The sequence below is a fragment of the Hippocampus guttulatus genome, chromosome 1, assembly GCF_054856545.1.
Source record: "Hippocampus guttulatus isolate MCC_2025c chromosome 1, RoL_Hgut_1.0, whole genome shotgun sequence".
NCBI lineage: Eukaryota > Metazoa > Chordata > Actinopteri > Syngnathiformes > Syngnathidae > Hippocampus > Hippocampus guttulatus.
The window spans coordinates 15,608,099-15,628,658 of record NC_141261.1 but is presented as its reverse complement, the minus strand read 5'-3'; the positions used below and the strand labels follow the sequence as shown (position 1 = coordinate 15,628,658).

The window sequence follows — 20,560 nt, the reverse complement described above, 5'->3', positions numbered from 1 at the left end:
CGTCGGCGCGCGCCAAATCACATATCGAGCGCTCTGGCTGACGACGCCGTAAGCCAATGAGCGGCCGGCGATGCGTGCGGTGTTTTGTGGCTGCTGGCTGGGCAGCTACGAGCGAGCCTAAGCAGCTAGTATGGCGGAGGAGGGCAGTTTGCTCGAGTTGGAGGGGCTGGAGAAACAATTAAAATCACTCATAAGATGTTATTCCAGTGACGGCTTAAGGGGCGACGTCAAAACGTTCTGTTCGGACTACTGTAAGGTAGGTAGCCGCGGCCCGCGTTGTTGACATATTTGTTGTCGAAGGTATTAGCACGGATGTTAGCTGACTCCCCTCCCCCAGAACTGAATTGCTCGCTTTAGCCGCTGTGATTGGGAGCATTCGCAAGGAGGAACGAGTCGGTGGCATTTCAAACACGGGCATGGTTTTGTAACGAATGTTCGAGCCACGGCAATGAAAAGCCGAGGAAGAGACACCGATTCAAGTGGTCCCGGCGCTGTCCTGTTTTGGACAGCTAGCCTGCTAATGTGGAGCGCCTGAGCAAGCGAGCAAGAATTGACCAAAAAACTTCGTCAAAAATGTTTGGTGGGCTCGGCAATTGGCGACGGATGTCCTGCACCCCCCCCCCCCCCCAGACCCAAACTGTTTTGAAACTGTTATCATTGAGACAGATCTCGTCATCTGCTCAGACAATCACTTTGATTTCGGTTCAGGGGACAAACCTTGAATTGATTCCCAGTGTAATAACTGACATGAAATGAACGTAATTGACTCAATCGGGACCGTAACTTGGTGTTTCCCAACGTTTATGGAGCCACCGCACATACCTTTACGTCAGAAACATCACATGTCATCGTCTGGGGAGGGGGGGCTGTCATTATTTGGTCCCCCGAAACTGGTCCAAAAAGTCAATATGATTAAAAATAGAAAGAAAATATGAAGCGTTGTTCTCAGTACTGTGAGTGCCATGTCTTATTTTTCTGTACCGAGACACAAAGGTGGGTTCTTTTTGATTTGACATAGTGTTCCTGAGAAAACGTACAGAACGTTCCTGGGGGTTGGCAGGGTGATGATATGATGATGGCGTCTCTGTATTATATCACTGCCTGCTACGATGTCAAAAAGTATCGAGTGATTTATTTCTTTCATGTTTGTTTTAATCCGTGTCAGAGAATTGAGAACCAATTCTCGTTGCGGCCTGGCCACAGACGGACGGCAGAGTAAAACAAGGCAAAATAAAAGCAAATACAAGTCAAGGCATTTACACCAAACTATACAATATGATGCATTCCAACGAAGGACTTCAAACATATCCACAAAATACAAATAGACATAAAAATAATTATAATACAATCCTAAATACGCCCATAAGATCTTCTCCAGTCAAAATACAGCATAGCTCCCAACTGTTAACTGTTCGAAGAAGAGTCTCCCTGGACCAGTATGACAGCACCAGGGTCATGGATGTCGCGATCAGGGCGTTGGTGACGGCACTCGTTTTTGAAAGTTAAAGGAGCAACCGCTGTCCCTGAAACAGGCCATAGTTCGTCCGTTGACGAGGAACACCCATACGGAACGATTGGTTCAAATATTGTTGTCGCGTGTAGTCGTCTCTCTCGTGTCGTCGTGCTTTTCAGCGCCGACTCTCGTCACATCTCTCGAGACGCACTTGGCCGACTCCACGTCAGGGCGAGCAGTTCGTACCGGCGACTCAATGCATAAACATGAAAGTCATGCTTGCTCCACTTTGTAATCGTTCCGACCCGGCTGGGTTCCCCTTCCGTCATCGGCCCTGCGTCCTTCTTCATATACTAAGCGTCGACTCTCGGCCCTCGTCCTTTCAAAGAGCTTCTGTCCCGGTGTGTTTTCCTCTTCCTAAAGGTGCTCGCGACAAAGCTTATGTCACTTCACGAAAGAAACGCCTGATGCATAAAATACGAAGCCGACGACGTGTCTTGCCACATGACACACGCCAAACGTGCTGGCTCTCGCATGCCAATATCGACGTATTCATGGCGTACGCTCCCGCCTACCGAACCTTATTTTTAGTGAACGCCGTGATCGGCTGTTGCAGATGAGACTGGCCATCAATCAAACAAAAAAATCGCTCTTTCCTTCTATTTCGAATGTCTAGAGATTAGGCGGGGTCAACATTCGCATTTCACAACGCAAAAATAGCCACGCTGATCAAAATAAAACTTTGGGAAATCTTAGCCGTCAGCATGATGGGCGGGTACCGAGAGACGTACGACGCAGATGGCTTTCTTAACCGGCTGGCTTGATCGCGAGGGAAATGGGTGTCCGGACGCCACAGGTGGTGTCAAAATCAAGGCCAGGGGGCCAGATCTGGACCACCACATCACTTGATCAAACTTCCATGACGCTTGCTCAAATCGCTCCCAACATTTAGAATTTTCAGATGTAAATAAATAAGAGCGATAAGTAAGCATTGTTACCAAACCCTTCATGACAGTAAGAATAGTTGCCAAAGCCGTTCTTCTTGACGTCTTTATGTGGGTTCGGTCATAACCGCCTTCCAAGGGAAACGTGAATTAAAATGCGGCTCGCAACAAAAATGAGTTTGACACCCCTGCGGCGTAGGCACTTGATGTGGTCCGACTGTACACCAGGTGGCAGTGTTGTGATAAAAATACCGCTGAGACGAAATAGCCTGTTAAGCAATTCTGGTCGTGTTATTTTGTCTCCCGACACTCCATACCCAAAACGATTAAAGCGACTGATGACACCCCTCTTCCGTCCTTCTTAAAAAAATCATCTCATCGTCCGTCCCAAAAAATGGGCGTCCATCCAGGACGGACGGACGGACGGGCGGAACGCCCGTTACCTTGGTTTGGAATCACTGGACTACGCGAATGACGTTTGTTTTTCTCGGTACGTCCACGCAGCTGGTGGAAGAATACGCGTCTCACTGGCGGTCACCGCTCCCTCGGCTCAGGATCCTCGAGGCGGCCTTGTCCCACTTCACGCAGGCCTCCTCCTCGTTCACATCGAGCTGCGATCACGTGCTTCGCACGCTCAGCAGTTTGGCCTTGTAAGTATGGGCGACCTCAAACTGGGTGCCGTTCTCTCCGTCGAAACCGTCACCCCCCGTGCGGACTTTGCCTTCCCAACTGAAGACGCTACGCAGGAACCTCTGAGGTGCTCTTGCCATCACAAATGGAGGCTCTCACCTCCCGTTGGTTTGTTTTCAGGTTTGTAAAAGATTTCGCAAAGGAAACGTGAGGATTCGCCTGTTTCAGTCGGGATTGGGAAAACCTTTAAACATTTTGTTCTTCTTTGACAAAACCCCCCAAAAAAGTCAGTCTTCACGCGCAAAATGCGAAGGCGCTTTGCATTTGCAGACGCACCTGACCCCACCTCGCTTTTGAAGATGCTTAAAAACCACAAACGACAAAACACCTTTTAACAAGAATAGAAGAGGGGCACAGTTGCAGGCTGCTGGATTTTCTCCGAATGGCTTGAATTTCTAATGTGCAACTTCAACTTGGGTGATTCCTCCCAAAAGGTACAAAGTCTTGGTTGACCTTTTCTTTGACCCGTGTCTGTTTTTTTTTTCTTTTGTCTTCACACAGGAGTGTTTTTGAGTTGCTGCTTTTCTTTGACGAGCGAGATTTCCACAAAGAGCCATTGAAACACTTTCAACTAAAATTCCAGGTGAGAATAGTCTGGACCGTATGCGGACTGAATTTATTTCAGACTGAAATTTCAATGCACACACACACACACACACGCGCGCGCGTACGCATGATTGAAGATGCCATTCCTTTTGTGCGCTGTAGACAGAAAACATTTTGGTTTGACGTCGAGGGATACGTGAGACAAATTTCTGTTTGACGTTGATCTCTTTGAACGGAACAGGTAGCCCCTTTTAGGGAATCTGTCGAGGAAAAAGTCTTGTTTCCGCGGAGAACGGCCATTCCAAGGGACACACCTTTGGAGCGCGCCAAGTGCAGAAAGGACACGAAAATGCTTGTCCTGCCGCTGCAGATTCCCAATTCTTGACAACGCCATCGGTGCATTGCGGATGAAACAAACGTTGTCGACTCAAGTGTATTTCTCGAGCACTTTTAAGACAACCGCCGCTCCATCCGAAGAGCAAATCTCATAAAAGAATTTGAAATGTTGATCTCCCGTCTCCCTCATCCATCGGGTCGACGGCAAAACGTCAAGATTTCCTCAGCGTGGCGGTTTGGCTTCTATTTTGAATGGCAACTTCACGTCACCTCTGTTGTCATCACACTGAACATGACGGTAAACGGTTAACAGATAAAACGTTAACCTCTTGTCTTTTTTTTTTTTTTTTTTTTTTTTAGGAATGTTATTCTGCCCTTTTAAGGCATCAGAATGTTCACTTAGTTCAGGTTGAGCCTTTGCTTGGTGCGGGGGGCCCTTGGGCCAATACAACCTTAAAGGAAATCCTCAGCGAATCCAATTTACCTCAGAATGAAGGTCAGTGATACTTGCTGCCCAGTGTTTTTTTTTTTTTTTGCACCACCATGCATTGCGTGGCCTTTGTATCTTACATTTACTTTGTGAAATTTTGCTCACTCTCAATACCACTGATGTCCAACTAAAAAGAGCCCGTTAAGCAGGAATACAGTTAATGAGCTCCTTGACCTAAATATGTGTGTATATAACTGAGCAACCTTGTTTTGCTTTTGCTCTTTCTCAGTGGACAGGTTCCTCACCTCCGAGTTGCCGGTGTTCTTGGAGCTGCGGGTGCGCTACCTGATATCCTGCCAGCGCGTCAGTGAGGCTTTAGCCCTGGCAAAGTGTTGCATTCGGCATCCGTCGGCAGGGAAACACTTGTTCTTCCTCCAGGTCTACCTCACGTGGCTTTACAAGACGCAATACAATCAGCTGCTTCAAGAAGTAGGTGGAAAAAGGGCGGGGCAGTTGGCCATGAACTCATTTAATGCCACAATGTAAAAATGTGCTTGCAAAAACCTGATCGTTCAGTGCCAAAACGTATACATACACTTTTGGTGTTTTTTTAATTGAAAAAAAAAAAGTTTTAATAATAATAATAATAAAGGGCTTCGCGCACCCGCTCGGTCAGTATCAAGGCTACGGGAAAGGTTTCAGTATGATAAACTACCACTAGATGGCAGGAGTGGCTTTGATCAGATGTCAGTCCAGTCCACACACAATATGAGCAGGTATGGGTGTGGAATGGCGACCCTACGTCACAAGGTGGCGATGAGAAATACCGGCCGCTCGTTCTACAGCAGAGCTTTTTCAAATCCCAAACAGATGACCAAGTCCCATCGTCATCCTTGACCAACACATGCACACACAAAGTTCGCCCGTAGGTCATGCATCAGTGCAGTGTTGATCTTGCGATAAACCGGACTTTTTATTCCTGATTAAAAAAAAAAAAAACAAGAGGGCAAAAGCTTTCTCCTTCCAAAGCTTGAGAACTCAATTTTGTGCAGGCCTTCAAAATGAGTCAACATGGCCCAAAATGGCCGCCACCGGCTGTCCCACTTTGCGGAATACGGCCGGCATCAAAGGAGTTAAGAGCTGAGTTTCGCTGCTGCCGTTTAGGTGCACTTGGATTATTTTGTCCCCCCCCCCCCCACCCCCCCCGCCCTCCCAACCTGAAATGTTTCCTTCAGGTTGCTGATCTCAGCGGTAAAGAGGCGGTGCACATCATCTGCAGTTTAGAGAATGAGGAAACAAACGAACTGCTGCTAGCCCTCTGTCAGGTGTTCCTCTCCCAACAACTCTGCAGGGGTGACATGTACTATTTGTGGTGGGTAAAGCGCACTTGAATTCTTCCAGTTGTTATAATGTTGTCTTGACGCCCGCGTGCGCCTGTGCAGGGAGCTCGTTTTTATCTGGAGCAAACTTCATCATCGGCAGAATACTTCCAAAGAAGAGTTTCTCGAGGAAAGCCGTCGCCTGGCGCTGTCCGCCGCCAACGTCAACGCAGTCTTCCCGTTTGTCCGCGTTGTCATCCAAGAGGTGGGAATCGCGTGGACGAAAGCGATGATGCGGCCACTTAACCGAACGGCGAGTCGAGCGCCTGATTATTTGACGGCCCTTTCTGTTTCCGTCTCGCTAGTTGGGCGAAGGCGGAGTCCAGTTCTGCGTGGAGCTTTGCGCGGACGCCTTGAAATCTCGCCTCCCTTGCGACGCCGTCACCAAGTCGCTGATCTACAAAACCATCGCGGGCCTGCTGCCCAACGATCTCGAAGTGTGTCGGGCATGCGCGCTCCTGGTCTTCTTCTCGGAACGCAGCGTGGGAGCCTACAAGATGGTGTCTTTGCTGTATATGCTTCCAGACCAGGACTACCACGTTGAGCACAGCCCCATCAGAAATCAAATCCGATTTGAAACGCTGCAGGTAAAGCACTCTCTTCCAAATACAGGAGTTATTCAGGCCTGACCGATTAGCTGCTCCATTCATTCCAAATATGTACGTAATGCGTGAAAACTTTTTTTTTTTAATCCCCCGATAGTATTTTTTTCCCTTATGATTGGCAATTTTCCAATGGACTTTTTCCCTTCATACAATGGATTTTTTTTTTACGTGTGTTGTTTGACTCGGAGCCGAGGCCGTTCTCGTCAGGGGTTGAAGTGACTCACTCGATATGTTTGGCACCGCTTTGATGCCGGTTACCCTTCTTGACGCAACCTGCGCATGGCGGCCGCCGGCCAATAGCGGAAAAAGCTCTTGCCGACGGCCAGACCCGAATGACACCGTGTCCCCCGATGTCCGAAATCTAGGATGCTAGCGTGACCGGCAACTCTCCCGCTTGCATCATTTTGCCTGCGCGCGGTCATTGGCCGCAGCTCGGAATTTCGCCAAGCATGATGACAGTCGGTTGGCTGTGGAATGGATGATTTTGGCGCAAGGTGTCGGCCGTCTGCCGCGTCGTGGTGCAACGGGCTTCCGCAGTTCAAATGTGGCCGCGCGGGGGCGATGTCAGTGCAGTCGTTTTGGATGATATTTGCTGAAGGGCGATAACTTTAATCGGCGGGCCAATTAATTGGTCAGTCCCTCGTATTTCGATCTGAGCAACACACTCATCTGACGATTGATTTATTCCCCCCCCCCCCCCCCCCCCCCTGCAGATCTTGAAGAAGGACCTATACTTTGACCCGGAGTTTTGGAACCTCCTTGCTTTGCGGACCAGTTGTTTGGAACTGATGAGTGAGAAAGTGGTCGACGACGAACTGATGGAGGAAAGCTGGCTCCCCAACTACCGTACCAAAGAGTCATTTGTGTGTAGCACATCAACAGGAAGGAGTGATAACGGAACGGCAAAAAAGCCCCATCAAAATGAGGGCGGGCATAAAGAAATGAGCTGCGGGGAGGCGCCCAAAAAACTCAAGTTAGGCCAAGGCAAAGCGGGACTGAATAACGACGGCGGCGCTGTGAAAAAAAAAGCCGACCACCGGTCGCGCTATACCAAGGGAGCGTCATCGCAACCTTTGAGGCGTTCGTTTTGGCAGCTGGACAGGATACACGACGTGGGCTCCGGGCAGCTGAGACGAGCTACCCGACTGTCTGAAAAAAATCCTCCCAAACGAAGGATTCAAAAGCCCAAATGGCTACTGGAAGATTCCGGGACCGCGCAAGAGCCCAAGCTTCGCAAACACGCTTTGAGACATCGAAGGGTCCGTCGCTCGTCTGCCCTCAAGAGGTCCGAAAACGGCCAAGCCAAAAACGGCGCGCAGCCCAAGGTGTCAGGATTCCTGCCGGTCTCCGCGGAAACGGCTCCCGCTCCGCAAATCGTTTTGGAGCTGTCGCTCCCGGACAACGAGCTGATGGGAACCTTCGCCGAAGATTGCAACCGAGCCAAGGGCTGCCCGCCGCTGCTTTTCTACAAGCCGACGCTCAAGCTTCCCGACCCCTCCCGTCCCGCCAAGGCGCCGCACGGAAAGGAGGTCGTCCTTCGGGCGAGGGACGCGACGATGCTCGCGCAGCTCTTGCACTGTTACGCCCGCAGGCCCAAAGGCAAGGGGAACGGCTCAAAGAGTCACGGCTCCGTGTCGACCATCACGCGCTCCTCCGCGCACGGGAGTCTTCCCGAAGAACCGCAGAGGGGGCTTTGCGAGAAAACCGATGCGGACGCGCGGGTCGGCTCGGGCCCGGAGGACGCGCCGAGCCCACATTTGCCGTCTTCAGAAAAAGAGCGCTTGGAAAACTCCGAGCTTCAAAAAGGGCTTTCTCCCGAAAAAGTAGTCGTGCCGAACGGAACGGAAACTCGTATTTCGGCTCCAAGCGCTCGCTCCCCAAACGCAAACCAAGCCCAGACCGCCGTTGAAGCCCGACAACTTCATGATGGGATGACGGCGACTTCGGCTTCGCCAAGTCCGGCGGCGGAGAAAGTCACGCCGCGGCCGAGCGCGGCTTCCACCGAGGCGACTCGGACCTTTGATGCGCAAGGCGGACAAACGGAAGACGGCGACGATGCCTCGCCGCTGTCCGCCGCTACGCCGACCAGCCAAAGCCCTGACTCGCCGCCTCTCCGAGTTGGCCGAGCCCCCGTCAACATCGACGGAGAACAAAATCCCAAAGCGCTGGGCTCTGGTTGTGAAATGGACAAACCGGATGTGCGCGATGCCCACCGCCAACATTCTGACCGCGCGGACGACCTTTCGGCCTTAGTCACGGAAATGCTCGCCCGGTTTCCTCCCGTTGAACTTCCTCGAGACGCGGAGACTTGCAAACGACCGCCGGACGCCGAGTCAGAGGAACCGGCGCTCCCAAACGAAAGCGGCGTCGCAGATACCTCCGGCCGCACGCCGCCGCCGCCGCCACCCTCGACCGCTACTCGCGTGCGAGGAAACGATCGGGAAAGGTCGGCCGAGGACGACGACGGCGACGACTTTGAGGACGACGAAACGATCGAAACGGAGGAATCCAAGTTGGAGTACCGCTGTACTTTTTGTCAGAAAGATTTTAAGGGCAGACGCGTGGTGGTGCACGCCATGTTCCATTTCCGTAAGGACGAGTGCATGTTTTGTGGCACCGCCTTTAAAGACGACCTCCTGGCCATGATGCACCTGTCCGATCACATTGAGAAGCTCAAAAGGAGCAAGGAGGCGGCCGCTAACAAAGCCCAAGCCGGCCCCGCGCCGCAGACCAAAGATTTCTCCGACGTTCCCCACAGGCCGTCGGCCCATCGCGTTAGCAAGAAGCCGAGGAAGTCGGCGAGCTGCGATCGATCCGCCTGCCGCCCGGAAGCGCACCCGCTGTCGGAAACGAGAAATTTGCGATCAAACGACAAGCCGGCGGATGGTCGGTGGGCCCCGAAAAGCGAGCAAAGCCGGCGCGTCGGCGGCAAATCTCCCCACCGCAAGCTGAACGGACTGCTCGGCAAAAAGACCCCGTTTGACTCCGAAGCCGAAGACCGCCGGACACCTCGGGGGAATCACGCCACGCCCAAATCTCGGGAGTCCCGCGCAGCGCCGATCCAGAGGAGGAAAAGCGCGGAAGGTTTTCAGGACGACGTCGTTCGGGTTAGTCGGGAGGAAAGGGCGGAGCCTCCGGCCAAAGTCGACTGTCCTGCCGAGGGGTGCGCCTGGTCGACGGACCTTTCGAAGAACCGCGTGGCTCTCCTCTACCACGCTCTGGAGTCTCACCACGGCGACGTCAGGCCTTTGGAACTGTCGTTAAAAGTCGCAAACAACAAATGCAGCATTTGCATGAGGGTCTTGTGGAGTTTGGAACATTTTCAGCATCACGTGGAACGACATCGGCTCAGCCCTCGCCATCCCTGCCTCCATCTGGGTTGCGCCGCCAGATTCAAGACCGCAAACCAAATGAGACGACACGCCCGAAAACACAGCCCGCTGCAGGCGGCGTGCTGCTCACCTGGCTGCCCCCGACTCTTCATTTGCCTCTGGGCGCTCAACCTCCACGAAAGGGAGCACTACGCCCCCAAAGCCGGCAAGCCGCTCAAAAGCGTCCGCCCGCGGACGGACGGCGGAGCTCACCGCGTGCGGCTGCGGTCCCCGACCTCCGCTGCCCATCGGACTGGTCGTAAATCCGGGGGGCGTTGGTCGCGCGACGCGGCGGCGAGAATCGTCCGCGCGCCTCCCCCTGGCGTTAAAATGTCTGCGGCGAAAGAGGAGCTGAAAACGAGGAGCGAGTCCAAGCACGCCAACGTTCTGAAGAATCTCTCAAACAAGGACACCGCCGCGCAGAGCGGCAATCGCACTTTGAAGCTGAGGCTAAGAAAAGGCCCGACGTCGCAGAGTCACCCGGGGCCTCCCAAAAGTCCGCTTTTAGCCGTCATCGGGCGCGGGGGCGAATTGCGCCGTAGATTGAAGCAAAAGACGGCCGCCGTCGACCAAGCCCAAACGTTCCCGAGAAGAAGAGGCCGTCCGCCAAAGTCCAAAAAAGCCACGCGCGACGAAAACGCCACCGAGGACCTGAACGCTCAAAGTCTAAAGAGCGAGTCCCCGGACGGTCCTCAGGCAGCAGCGGCGCCGGCGCCGGCGCCGGCTTGGAACGCGTTAGAAATGAAAGAAGAGCACCGGCAAGTTGATGATCCTGGCAAGGCCACTGAAATGCTCCGCTGCAATTCCAAGTCCGAAATGACTTTCGGCGGGAACGCCGGCGGCGGCCACGTCCGACCGAAGGTGTCCCCGGACGGAGGCTCCGCCCTAACCGCGGCGTCTCGGAATTCGGTGGTCCGCGCGCTTAAATTGAGAGTTCTTAATTTGAGGAAGCGCCGCGCTTCCAAAGAGGCGGAGTCTTTCCAAGCCGGCCGGGCAAAGAGGGAACGGCTCACTCGAAGAAAAAGTCCCCGCGGAGGCTCGGCGTGGCCCGCAAAGTCCGGGTGGGACGATGTCGCCCGGGGGCCCGGCGACGAAAAGCCGGCAACAAGTCTTTCGCCCTCCGGTGGCCCTGCCGAGCAACTTCCCGCCCCCGATGCGGTCCGCTTGAAGAACGCTCTCCCGAAAAAGAAGAAATCGGAGAAAACGCTTCAGAGGACGTCGGAGGACCGACATGCAAACGTGACGGGCGACGGCTCCGGTTCTACCGCGTCCGATTTGAATAGAAAGTCCAAGAAAGCCGCTTCGGACGTGACGGCGAACGGCTCCGCTTCCGCCGCCTACGACGCGGAGAGAAAGTCCGAGAAAAAGCGTCCGCGCGTGATGAGTCGAGTCGGTTCCGCCGCAGCCACCTTGAGGAGAAAAGCCGTGGAAAAACCTTGCAATGCGACGAGTGGCGCTTCCGCTTCCCACACGTCCGGTTGGAAGAGGAAGTTTGAGGAAGAACCTTCGGACCCGCCGAGTCACGTCTCCGCGACCGCCGCAGACAATTTCAAGAGAAAGTCAAAGGAAGCGCCGTCGGATGCCGCCGGCGCTTCCGCCACGTTCTCTTTGAAGAGCGAGACCGCGGGAGAACCTTCAGATGCCGCGAGAAACGGCTGCGGTTGCCCCGCGGCCGTTTGGAAGACCGAGTCCCAGGAAGAAGCTTCAAACGTGACGAGCGACGGCTTCGGTTGCGCCGCCGCCGTTTGGAAGACCGAGCCCGAGGACGATACGGCGAGAGATGACTCCGGTCGCGCCCCGTCTATTTTGAAGAGCGAGACCGGGGAAGAAACCGGCTCCGCTTCCACCACGTCCGACTTGAAAAGGAAGTCCAAGAAAGAAGCTTCAAACGCGACGCGCGCCGGCTCCGGTCCAACCTCGTCGCTCGTTCGGGCGGAAACTCCTTCAAAGGATGCGCGGCGTCGGAAAAACAAAGCCGCGAGGGCGATTAAAGAAGGTGAAATAAAGAGGAGCGAGAAAAAAAAGCATTCGGACAAAAGTAGCGCTCCCCAACGGAAAACGGAAGCTTCGGAGGGCGGCGAAGTGACGACCGGACATGCGGACGACCGCGCCGGTGCGCCGGCGGGCGTCGACGAAACACCCGAGCGCGCCAAAGACGGGCGCGGTCACTCACCCAAACCGATGCCGGCCAAAGAGTCGGACGTGTCCACGCTGTGCATGGACACGCTGGCCGAGTACGGGAAGAAGCACATGCGCGCGCCTCCCACCGCCTACCTGGACGAGAAGTTCACCGCCATGCGCAAGAAGAGGAAGGAGGCGGCGGCGTCCGACGCGCGCGCCCCCTTGGACGAGGATCTCGGCGCCGCCGCCCCGCAGAGACTTCGGTGCGCCAAGTGTTTCGCCGCGTTCAACGGCGCTCAAGAGCTGCAGAGTCACCTGCGCCTGCAGCGCTGCTCCGGCCTCTTTGGCTTTGACTCGGACGATGACGGTGAGTCCCAAACCGTTTCCCAACGTCCTCGGCCCACCGAAAAACCGCTGACCCCGATGATGGCAAAAACTTGTTTCGGGTTTCGCCTTACTAAGAGGAGGTACTTTTGGCTGTGTGAACTCCCCCGGGATGACACAAACTCCCCAGGTACGTGGGGGAAGTTCCACACTAAAGTCCCAAGACATCCATTGAACTGTAAAAGTGTTAGTGGCGGCGCGCCGGCGGGCGTCCGCAGCAACTTTTTAGTCCGAAGATTCAAGTGGCTTGCCCGAACCGGAATCCAGTCCCGCGTTGCGGCCAAAAGTCAAATCCATTCCAAGTTGCTCTCAACCCCGCTCGTGTTGAATTCAGCTCCGCAAACCCAACGCGCGCGTGACCGCGTTGAATAGAAATCGCAAGCGTTGATGGTTCGTAGACAAATAAAAGACGCGTACGTAAAATCGGAGTCCAGCAAAGATTGCGAAGATGTCGAGTGATGTCATCTGGCTCCGCCTCCTGAGCCAATCGCAACAAGTCAAAAACTGACGATATCCTGTAGCATCCGCTAAGATTTTCCGCTTTCCGCTTTTTCTTTGAGGGGGGGGTCAAATTGAATGTTTTTAATGTTGCCAAAGCAAGCATTCCACGAGTGTTTCTCTCAAGCATCGGGCTCACTCGCTCGCTCACTTCCTCCTCGCGCCAGTCACAAATCACAGGCGGACGCCTCAAGGGTCTCGCTGACAGGCGGATGTTACAAAACTCTCGCAACAATCCGTGGAACACAAGTGCGTGTTTTTCCGCAATAGATTCCGCCGTCCTCTTGTTGAAAAATGTGATACGATTTGAGCGAGCGAGCGGTTAGCGCTAACGTGCGCCTCGCTGAGCGGAGGTCGTGGGTTGACCTCCTGCGGGGATTTCCTCCCCCATTCCCCAAAACGTGCGATTGTGAGTATCAACGGTCGTTTGTCTTTGTGTGTGCGCCCCCTGGCATCGGTTGAGGGGATTGGAAAATGGATGTTTCTATCGCATCATTCGACAACACGCCAGTCAGTAGCGTTTGCGTTGTGGTTCCGACAATTCGCAAGGTATCCGAATGCGATTGGATGGAAGGAGTCACGCGTGGGGGGGGCCTCTGCAGCAGAGGATGACGGGGGAGAGCGAGATATCTTGTGGTTGGAGGCACGCACCGGAAGTTCATGACCGGAAGGAAAAAAAAATGCCGCCGATGTGATTGATCGGTCAAAGTTGCGTCGACCTTAACGGCACCTCGTCCAATTGGCATGATGGAGAGTCCGACGCGGAAACGGCTCGCTTGCTTTGGAACGACTCGACTGGTCAACCCGGGCGGAAGAGAAGGCGGCTCAAATCATCCTTTGCGTCACTCCTCCCCTTTTCTCAATCAACGCCGCCTTTGTTCAAACGACACGGACGAGTTTTAGTCCCGGTTCCGTCGGCTTTGACCGCCCGCAACGACGTAGGACTCGTCTCTCCGCAAACGCGGCCAAACTAAGCCAGAGTGGCTTTTCTCCCTTTGTGTTGCAGTGAATACTTGAAGGACCCCACTTGAATCCGAGTGATCGGACCTCGCGGATTCGGAACGGACTTGCCCCGCGGGACTCGTACGGGACTGCGCCCGGGGCGGATCGAGGTCCGCCGGAGCGCTTCAGGACCTCATCCAAGTCTTGGCATCGGGTGCCCGGAGCAAAAGCAACGGCGACGGTCGTCGTTTGTGAATACGCCCCGGGAAGTGAAAGTCCCGCCCCCCCCCGGCAGATTTTGGCCAAGAGTTTGTACTCAAGTGCCTGCCCCGGATCCACACTTTGCTGTTTGACCAGAGTCCGGACCCAAGGAAATGCCGTCACCGTCGAGAAGCCATAAAGGAAAAACAAAAGATGCTTTGTGTTTGCATTTTGCAGCCTCGTCACCGCGCCGGACGAGGTCAATTCTTGGCTCTTCACGTTGGACCATGCGACCCTTGTCGGCAGGGTGCTTTTGCTGCCGCCCGTAGTTGCGACAGTCTTTCTTACCCTCACTTCCATCGGTTCGGTTCTTGTTTGCTTCACTGCGCGGGTTATTTTTGGAAAGGCCGCGGTTGCCTTTCGAGCTCCCTTCAAGCCCACGAGAGCGACGTCGCCTGGGCTGAAGGGAGCTCCAAAGCGGCCTTTTAACTCTTTGCGGGAAGCTTCGACAAGTTCTATTTATTGAAATTGTTTTTTTAATCTCGTCAATATTAGCGTTTCGATTGCTAATGTCAGGGTTTGCTGGAGTGCAGTTTCTATTTTGTTTTTGGGGAGAAAATAAAACTTATTTCATGTTATTGATTCTGTTTGACTCGTGTGCAGTGTTTACAGCGAGTTGCTTGGAGCTTTTTTTTTTCTTTCAATTGTTCTCTTCCAAGAGCAGTTGAAAGGTTGGAACTCGTCGGCACCGCCAGGTGGAGCCCGAAGCTGGCTCCATCTGCAGGTCGTTGACTTTGGGGGAACGGTTTGCCTTCCAATACATTCTTTCACACAACGAGAGAAGACAAGATTTTAAATATAAAGAAATGAAATATTTACATTTTAATATTGCCCTCGGGTCATTCAAATTAAGAGTCAAAGCTGTCGATCAGCCCCACAGCAGGCACTGGATCGCCTTTTTGAAGTGAAAGACTTCCAACAAAAAAAAAGTGAGACAAAGCGGCGTTCGGGAATTACAAGGCGGAGTGTCTGTGCCCTCCGGTAGGAATGCAAATGTTGAGTTGGAAAAGATTGAATGTCGGCGTCATGTTGGTGCGGCTGCGACGTCTCTGCAAGGCCGAACGCTTCCACCTCGCGGCCCGACGCCAAATCGCCTTGAGCTTCTTTCACCTTGAGTCTGCCGCGTCATTCTCTTCTTCCGCTTTCCATTTCAAGGAAAGCGTCGGCGCGTTTGCTCCAGTATGTCGCAGCAGGTAGCGAAGGCGGCCCGGAAGTCGACGGCTCCCATCTGGCCTCCTGACCTTGTTGCCGGCAGTGATGTGTTCCTTGAGCTGGTCCTTGGCCTCGAGGACCGAAGGGCGGTCCTTGGTCCTCGGACACAACGAGGGATCAGAGCCTCTAATCCTTCGTCCACAGGTATAAAGTGGGCCAGAGGACCGCAAAAATCAAAGAAATCAAACAAAATCCATCCAGGGAAACCCAAGTTGATGACTTTATCTGGCGCTTTAAAAGGGGCGGGGCTGCCACTGACTGTCAGTACAACGTGTAAAGAGCGGCATCAGAGTTAGTTTCAATCAGGCCCGCAGGATAATTTAAAAATGAAAAAAATGCATAAAACACAGAATGAATATTTTTAATAAGGTGCAATTCATTGCGTATCCGCTAGGGGCCCCGTTTTGACCAGAGAAGAAGACAACAGCAGCCTCAGTCCGTCACTGAGACAGACCCATGACAGCAGACGCTATCAATAGCACTCTCACATTTACACATTTAATAGCACTCTCCTTAGTTTGTACGGTGTAGGTAGGGATTACATTTAGATTTTATATGCACGTGTAAATGGTTTAAAACTTCCTTTCATTATAATTCTTGTTTAATCATAAAGTGCACTATATTTTTCAATACCAATTACATGTCAATGGACGCTACAGCTTCGTGTTTGCTTTCAAAACTTAGCTTGTAGCAGACATGTGCACATTTTCAGCATGACGTACAAAGGACACTTTGCACCTCTCCTCTTTCATCTAGAACTGCTTCAGACAACAAAGTGTATGCAGAAAATTGGTGAAGATTGCACGACTGTCTGTGTCCAATGTGTTATGTTGTGTTGTGTTATTTTTGTTATTTTGACTTCAAAATGGCGCCGCGAGAGTGGCTGCCTTTCCAGCAGCTCCTATATTTTGTTGTTCTACTTCTTCCTTTCATAACTTTGCTGCTGTGAATTGGGAATTTCTCCATTGCGAGACTAATAAAGGTTTTCTTATCTTATCTTATGTTAAAGTTTGTACAATCAATGCGATCAGTTGCAATGCATATATGTGAATGATAAAAGTAAATTGCACATTTGTTGAAGGAAATGTAAGGTGCTTCATTAAATGTTTTGTAAAAGATATGTTCATTAAATGTCAACATTTTACAAATGTTCTTGTGCTTCTTTACATCACACCAGTGATGTATAGTAAGGCGTAAAAACAACCATGTACAGAAAGGCGTTTTTAGCCGAAAAAAACGACCATGTATAGTAAGGCGTTTTTAGCCCAAAAAAACGACCATGTATAATAAGGCGTTTTTAGCCGAAAAAAACGACCATGTATAGTAAGGCGTTTTTCGACGAAAATAACGACCATGTATAATAAGGCATTTTTAGCCGAAAAAAACGACCATGTATAGTAAGGCGTTTTTAGCCCAAAAAAAACGACCATCTATAGTAAGGCGTTTTTCGACGAAAAAAAACCGACCATGTATAGTAAGGTGTTTTTCGATGAAAAAAAATGACCTTGTATGGTTCGGCGTTTTTAGCCCCCAAAAAAACGACCATGTATAGTAAGGCGTTTTTCGACGAAAAGAAACGACCATGTATAGTTCGGCGTTTTTAGCCCCCAAAAAAACGACCATGTATAGTAAGGCGTTTTTAGCCGAAAAAAACGACCATGTATAGTAAGGCGTTTTAGCCCAAAAAAAAACGACCATGTATAGAACGGCGTTTTTAGCCGAAAAAAACGACCATGTATAGTAAGGCGTTTTTAGCCCAAAAAAACGACCATGTATAGTAAGGCATTTTTCGACGAAAATAACTACCATGTATAGTAAGGCATTTTCAGCCGAAAAAAACGACCATGTATAGTACGGCATTTTTAGCCCAAAAAAAACGACCATGTATATATAGTAAGGCGTTTTTAGCCCAAAAGAAACGGCCATGTATAGTAAGGCGTTTTTTGACGAAAAAAAACGACCATGTATAATAAGGCGTTTTTAGCCGAAAAAAACGACCATGTATAGTAAGGCGTTTTTGGACGAAAAAAAAAGACCATGTATAGTAAGGCATTTTTAGCCCAAAAAAACGACCATGTATAGTAAGGCGTTTTTCGCCCAAAAAAAAACCGACCATGTATAGTAAGGCGTTTTTTGACGAAAATAACGACCATGTATAATAAGGCGTTTTTAGCCGAAAAAAACGACTATGTATAGTAAGCCGTTTTTAGCCCCCAAAAAAACGACCATGTATAGTAAGGCGTTTTTCAACGAAAAAAACGACCATGTATAGTAAGGCGTTTTTAGCCCAAAAAAACGACCATGTATTGAGACGTTTTTAGCCGGAAAAAAAACGACCATGTATAATAAGGCGTTTTTAGCCGAAAAAAACGACCATGTATAGTAAGGCGTTTTTCGACGAAAATAACGACCATGTATAATAAGGCGTTTTTAGCCGAAAAAAACGACCATGTATAGTAAGGCGTTTTTCGACGAAAATAACGACAATGTATAGTAAGCCGTTTTTTGACGAAAATAACGACCATGTATAATAAGGCGATTCTAGCCGAAAAAAACGACCATGTATAGTATGGCGTTTTTTGACGAAAAAAACCGACCATGTATAGTAAGGCGTTTTTCGACGAAAAAAAACTACCATGTATAGTAAGGCGTTTTTCAATGAAAAAAAACTACCATGTATAGTTCGGCGTTTTTAGCCCCCAAAAAAAACACCATGTATAGTAAGGCGTTTTTCGACGAAAAAAACGACCCTGTATAGTAAGGCGTTTTTAGCCCAAAAAAACGACCATGTATTGAGACGTTTTTAGCCGGAAAAAAAACGACCATGTATAATAAGGCGTTTTTAGCCGAAAAAAACGACCATGTATAGTAAGGCGTTTTTCGACGAAAATAACGACCATGTATAATAAGGCGTTTTTAGCCGAAAAAAACGACCATGTATAGTAAGGCGTTTTTCGACGAAAATAACGACAATGTATAGTAAGCCGTTTTTTGACGAAAATAACGACCATGTATAATAAGGCGATTCTAGCCGAAAAAAACGACCATGTATAGTATGGCGTTTTTTGACGAAAAAAACCGACCATGTATAGTAAGGCGTTTTTCGACGAAAAAAAACTACCATGTATAGTTCGGCGTTTTTAGCCCCCAAAAAAAACACCATGTATAGTAAGGCGTTTTTCGACGAAAAAAACGACCCTGTATAGTAAGGCGTTTTTAGCCCAAAAAAAACAACCATGTATAGTAAGGCATTTTTCGACGAAAATAACGGCCATGTATATAGTAAGGCATTTTCAGCCGAAAAAAACGACTATAGTACGGCATTTTTAGCCCAAAAAAACGACCATGTATAGTAAGGCGTTTTTAGCCCAAAAAAAAACGGCCATGTATAGTAAGGCGTTTTTCGACGAAAAAAACGACCATGTATAGTAAGGCGTTTTTAGCCCAAAAAAAACAACCATGTATAGTAAGGCGTTTTTCGACGAAAATAACGACCATGTATATAGTAAGGCATTTTCAGCCGAAAAAAACGACTATAGTACGGCATTTTTAGCCCAAAAAAACGACCATGTATAGTAAGGCGTTTTTAGCCCAAAAAAAAACGGCCATGTATAGTAAGGCGTTTTTTGACGAAAAAAACGACCATGTATAGTAAGGCGTTTTTAGCCAAAAAAAAAACGACCATGTATAGTAAGGCGTTTTTTGACGAAGAAAAACGACCATGTATATTAAGGCGTTTTTGGACGAAAAAAAAAGACCATGTATAGTAAGGCATTTTTAGCCCAAAAAAACGACCATGTATAGTAAGGCGTTTTTCGCCGAAAAAAAACGACCATGTATAGTAAGGCGTTTTTTGACGAAAATAACGACCATGTATAATAAGGCGTTTTTAGCCGAAAAAAAACGACCATGTATAGTAAGGCGTTTTTAGCCCCCAAAAAAACGACCATGTATAGTAAGGTGTTTTTCGACGAAAAAAACAACCATGTATAGTAAGGCGTTTTTAGCTGAAAAAAACGACCATGTATAGTAAGGCGTTTTTAGCTGGAAAAAAACGATCATGTATAGTAAGGCATTTTCAGCCGAAAAAAACGACCATGTATAGTAAGGTGTTTTTAGCTGGAAAAAAACGTAAGGCATTTTCAGCCAAAAAAAACGACCATGTATAGAAAGGCGTTTTTAGCCCAAAAAACGATCATGTATAGTAAGGCGTTTTTCGACGAAAAAAACGACCATGTATAGTAAGGCGTTTTTTGACGAAAAAAACCGACCATGTATAGTAAGGTTTTTTTAGCCGAAAAAAACGACCATGTATAGTTAGGTGTTTTTCGACGAAAAAAGACGACCATGTATAGTAAGGCATTTTTCGACAAAAAAAACGACCATGTATAGTAAGGCGTTTTTAGCCGAAAAAAAACGACCCTGTATAGTAAGGCGTTTTTAGCCCAAAAAAAACGACCATGTATAGTAAGGCGTTTTTTGACGAAAAAAAAAACGACCATTTATAGTAAGGTGTTTTTAGCCCAAAAAAAACGACCATGTATAGTAAGGCGTTTTTTGACGAAAAAAAACGACCATTTATAGTAAGGTGTTTTTAGCCCAAAAAAAACGACCATGTATAGTAAGGCGTTTTTAGCCGAAAAAAACGACCCTGTATAGTAAGGCGTTTTTAGCTGGAAAAAACGACCATGTATAGTAAGGCGTTTTTAGACGGAAAAAAAAACAACCATGGTTTTTTTTCGGCTAAAAACGCCTTTCTGCACACGGTTGGGTTTTTTTCGGCTAAAAACGCCTTATTATCTATGGTCGTTATTTTCGTCGAAAAACGCCTTACTATACATGGTCGGGGTATTTTTCGGCTAAAAACTTCTTCCTATACATTCCTACACACTTCAAAGAGCCGGCTCTTTGTACCGGCTCGTTCGCGACCGACACATCACTTGTGAAAATATAGGTGATTGAACAGTCAGAGGTGCTGCCATAAAGAACCCTTTCTGCACTGAAATACAATTAAATTAATTTTGATTCCGTTTGCTGCAATACAAACCGGATACTTCATACTTGACCATAAAGTTAATTTAAAACCTAGTACCTCAATTCAAAAACAAAATCTGACGTTAAAAAAAACGTTGTTTTGTATTTGTAAGACTGAATATGAAAATAAACAGAATAAAATTTTCAGTGAGGATCAAATACAGTTTCAAAGAAAAAAAAGTCTATCGTTTCAAATTCAGATTGTACAATTCAGATTCAGTTATTCAATATGATTCAGAGTAAAATATACAAATCCATCCATTATCCGAGCCACAGACCTTCAATTCACGTAATTCAAATTCAGTATAAACTATTTAAAAGTTATTCACGTTTAGTTTTTGGTGGCAAATTTTC

General features: G+C 49.4%; 1 protein-coding gene across 3 annotated transcripts; it reads left to right on the top strand.

Annotated features, from left to right (window-relative positions):
- Window positions 1–69: 69 nt before the first annotated feature.
- On the top strand, window positions 70–14,542 carry LOC147210629 (uncharacterized). Of its 3 annotated transcripts, none has more exons than XM_086113805.1 (10): window positions 70–256; window positions 2,902–3,047; window positions 3,589–3,670; window positions 4,330–4,465; window positions 4,689–4,888; window positions 5,635–5,771; window positions 5,842–5,983; window positions 6,084–6,365; window positions 7,097–12,242; window positions 13,764–14,542. In XM_086113805.1, the coding sequence occupies exons 1-10, from the start codon at window positions 131–133 to the stop codon at window positions 13,772–13,774; spliced, it is 6,408 nt and encodes a 2,135-aa protein (XP_085969931.1). In that variant the 5' UTR covers window positions 70–130; the 3' UTR covers window positions 13,775–14,542. The 3 variants fall into 3 exon arrangements, with proteins under 3 accessions (XP_085969931.1, XP_085969923.1, XP_085969938.1); XM_086113797.1 differs by having other exon boundaries at window positions 5,452–5,771; XM_086113812.1 differs by lacking the exons at window positions 70–256; window positions 2,902–3,047; window positions 3,589–3,670; window positions 4,330–4,465; window positions 4,689–4,888 and adding an exon at window positions 5,459–5,563.
- The last annotated feature ends 6,018 nt before the right edge of the window (window positions 14,543–20,560 follow it).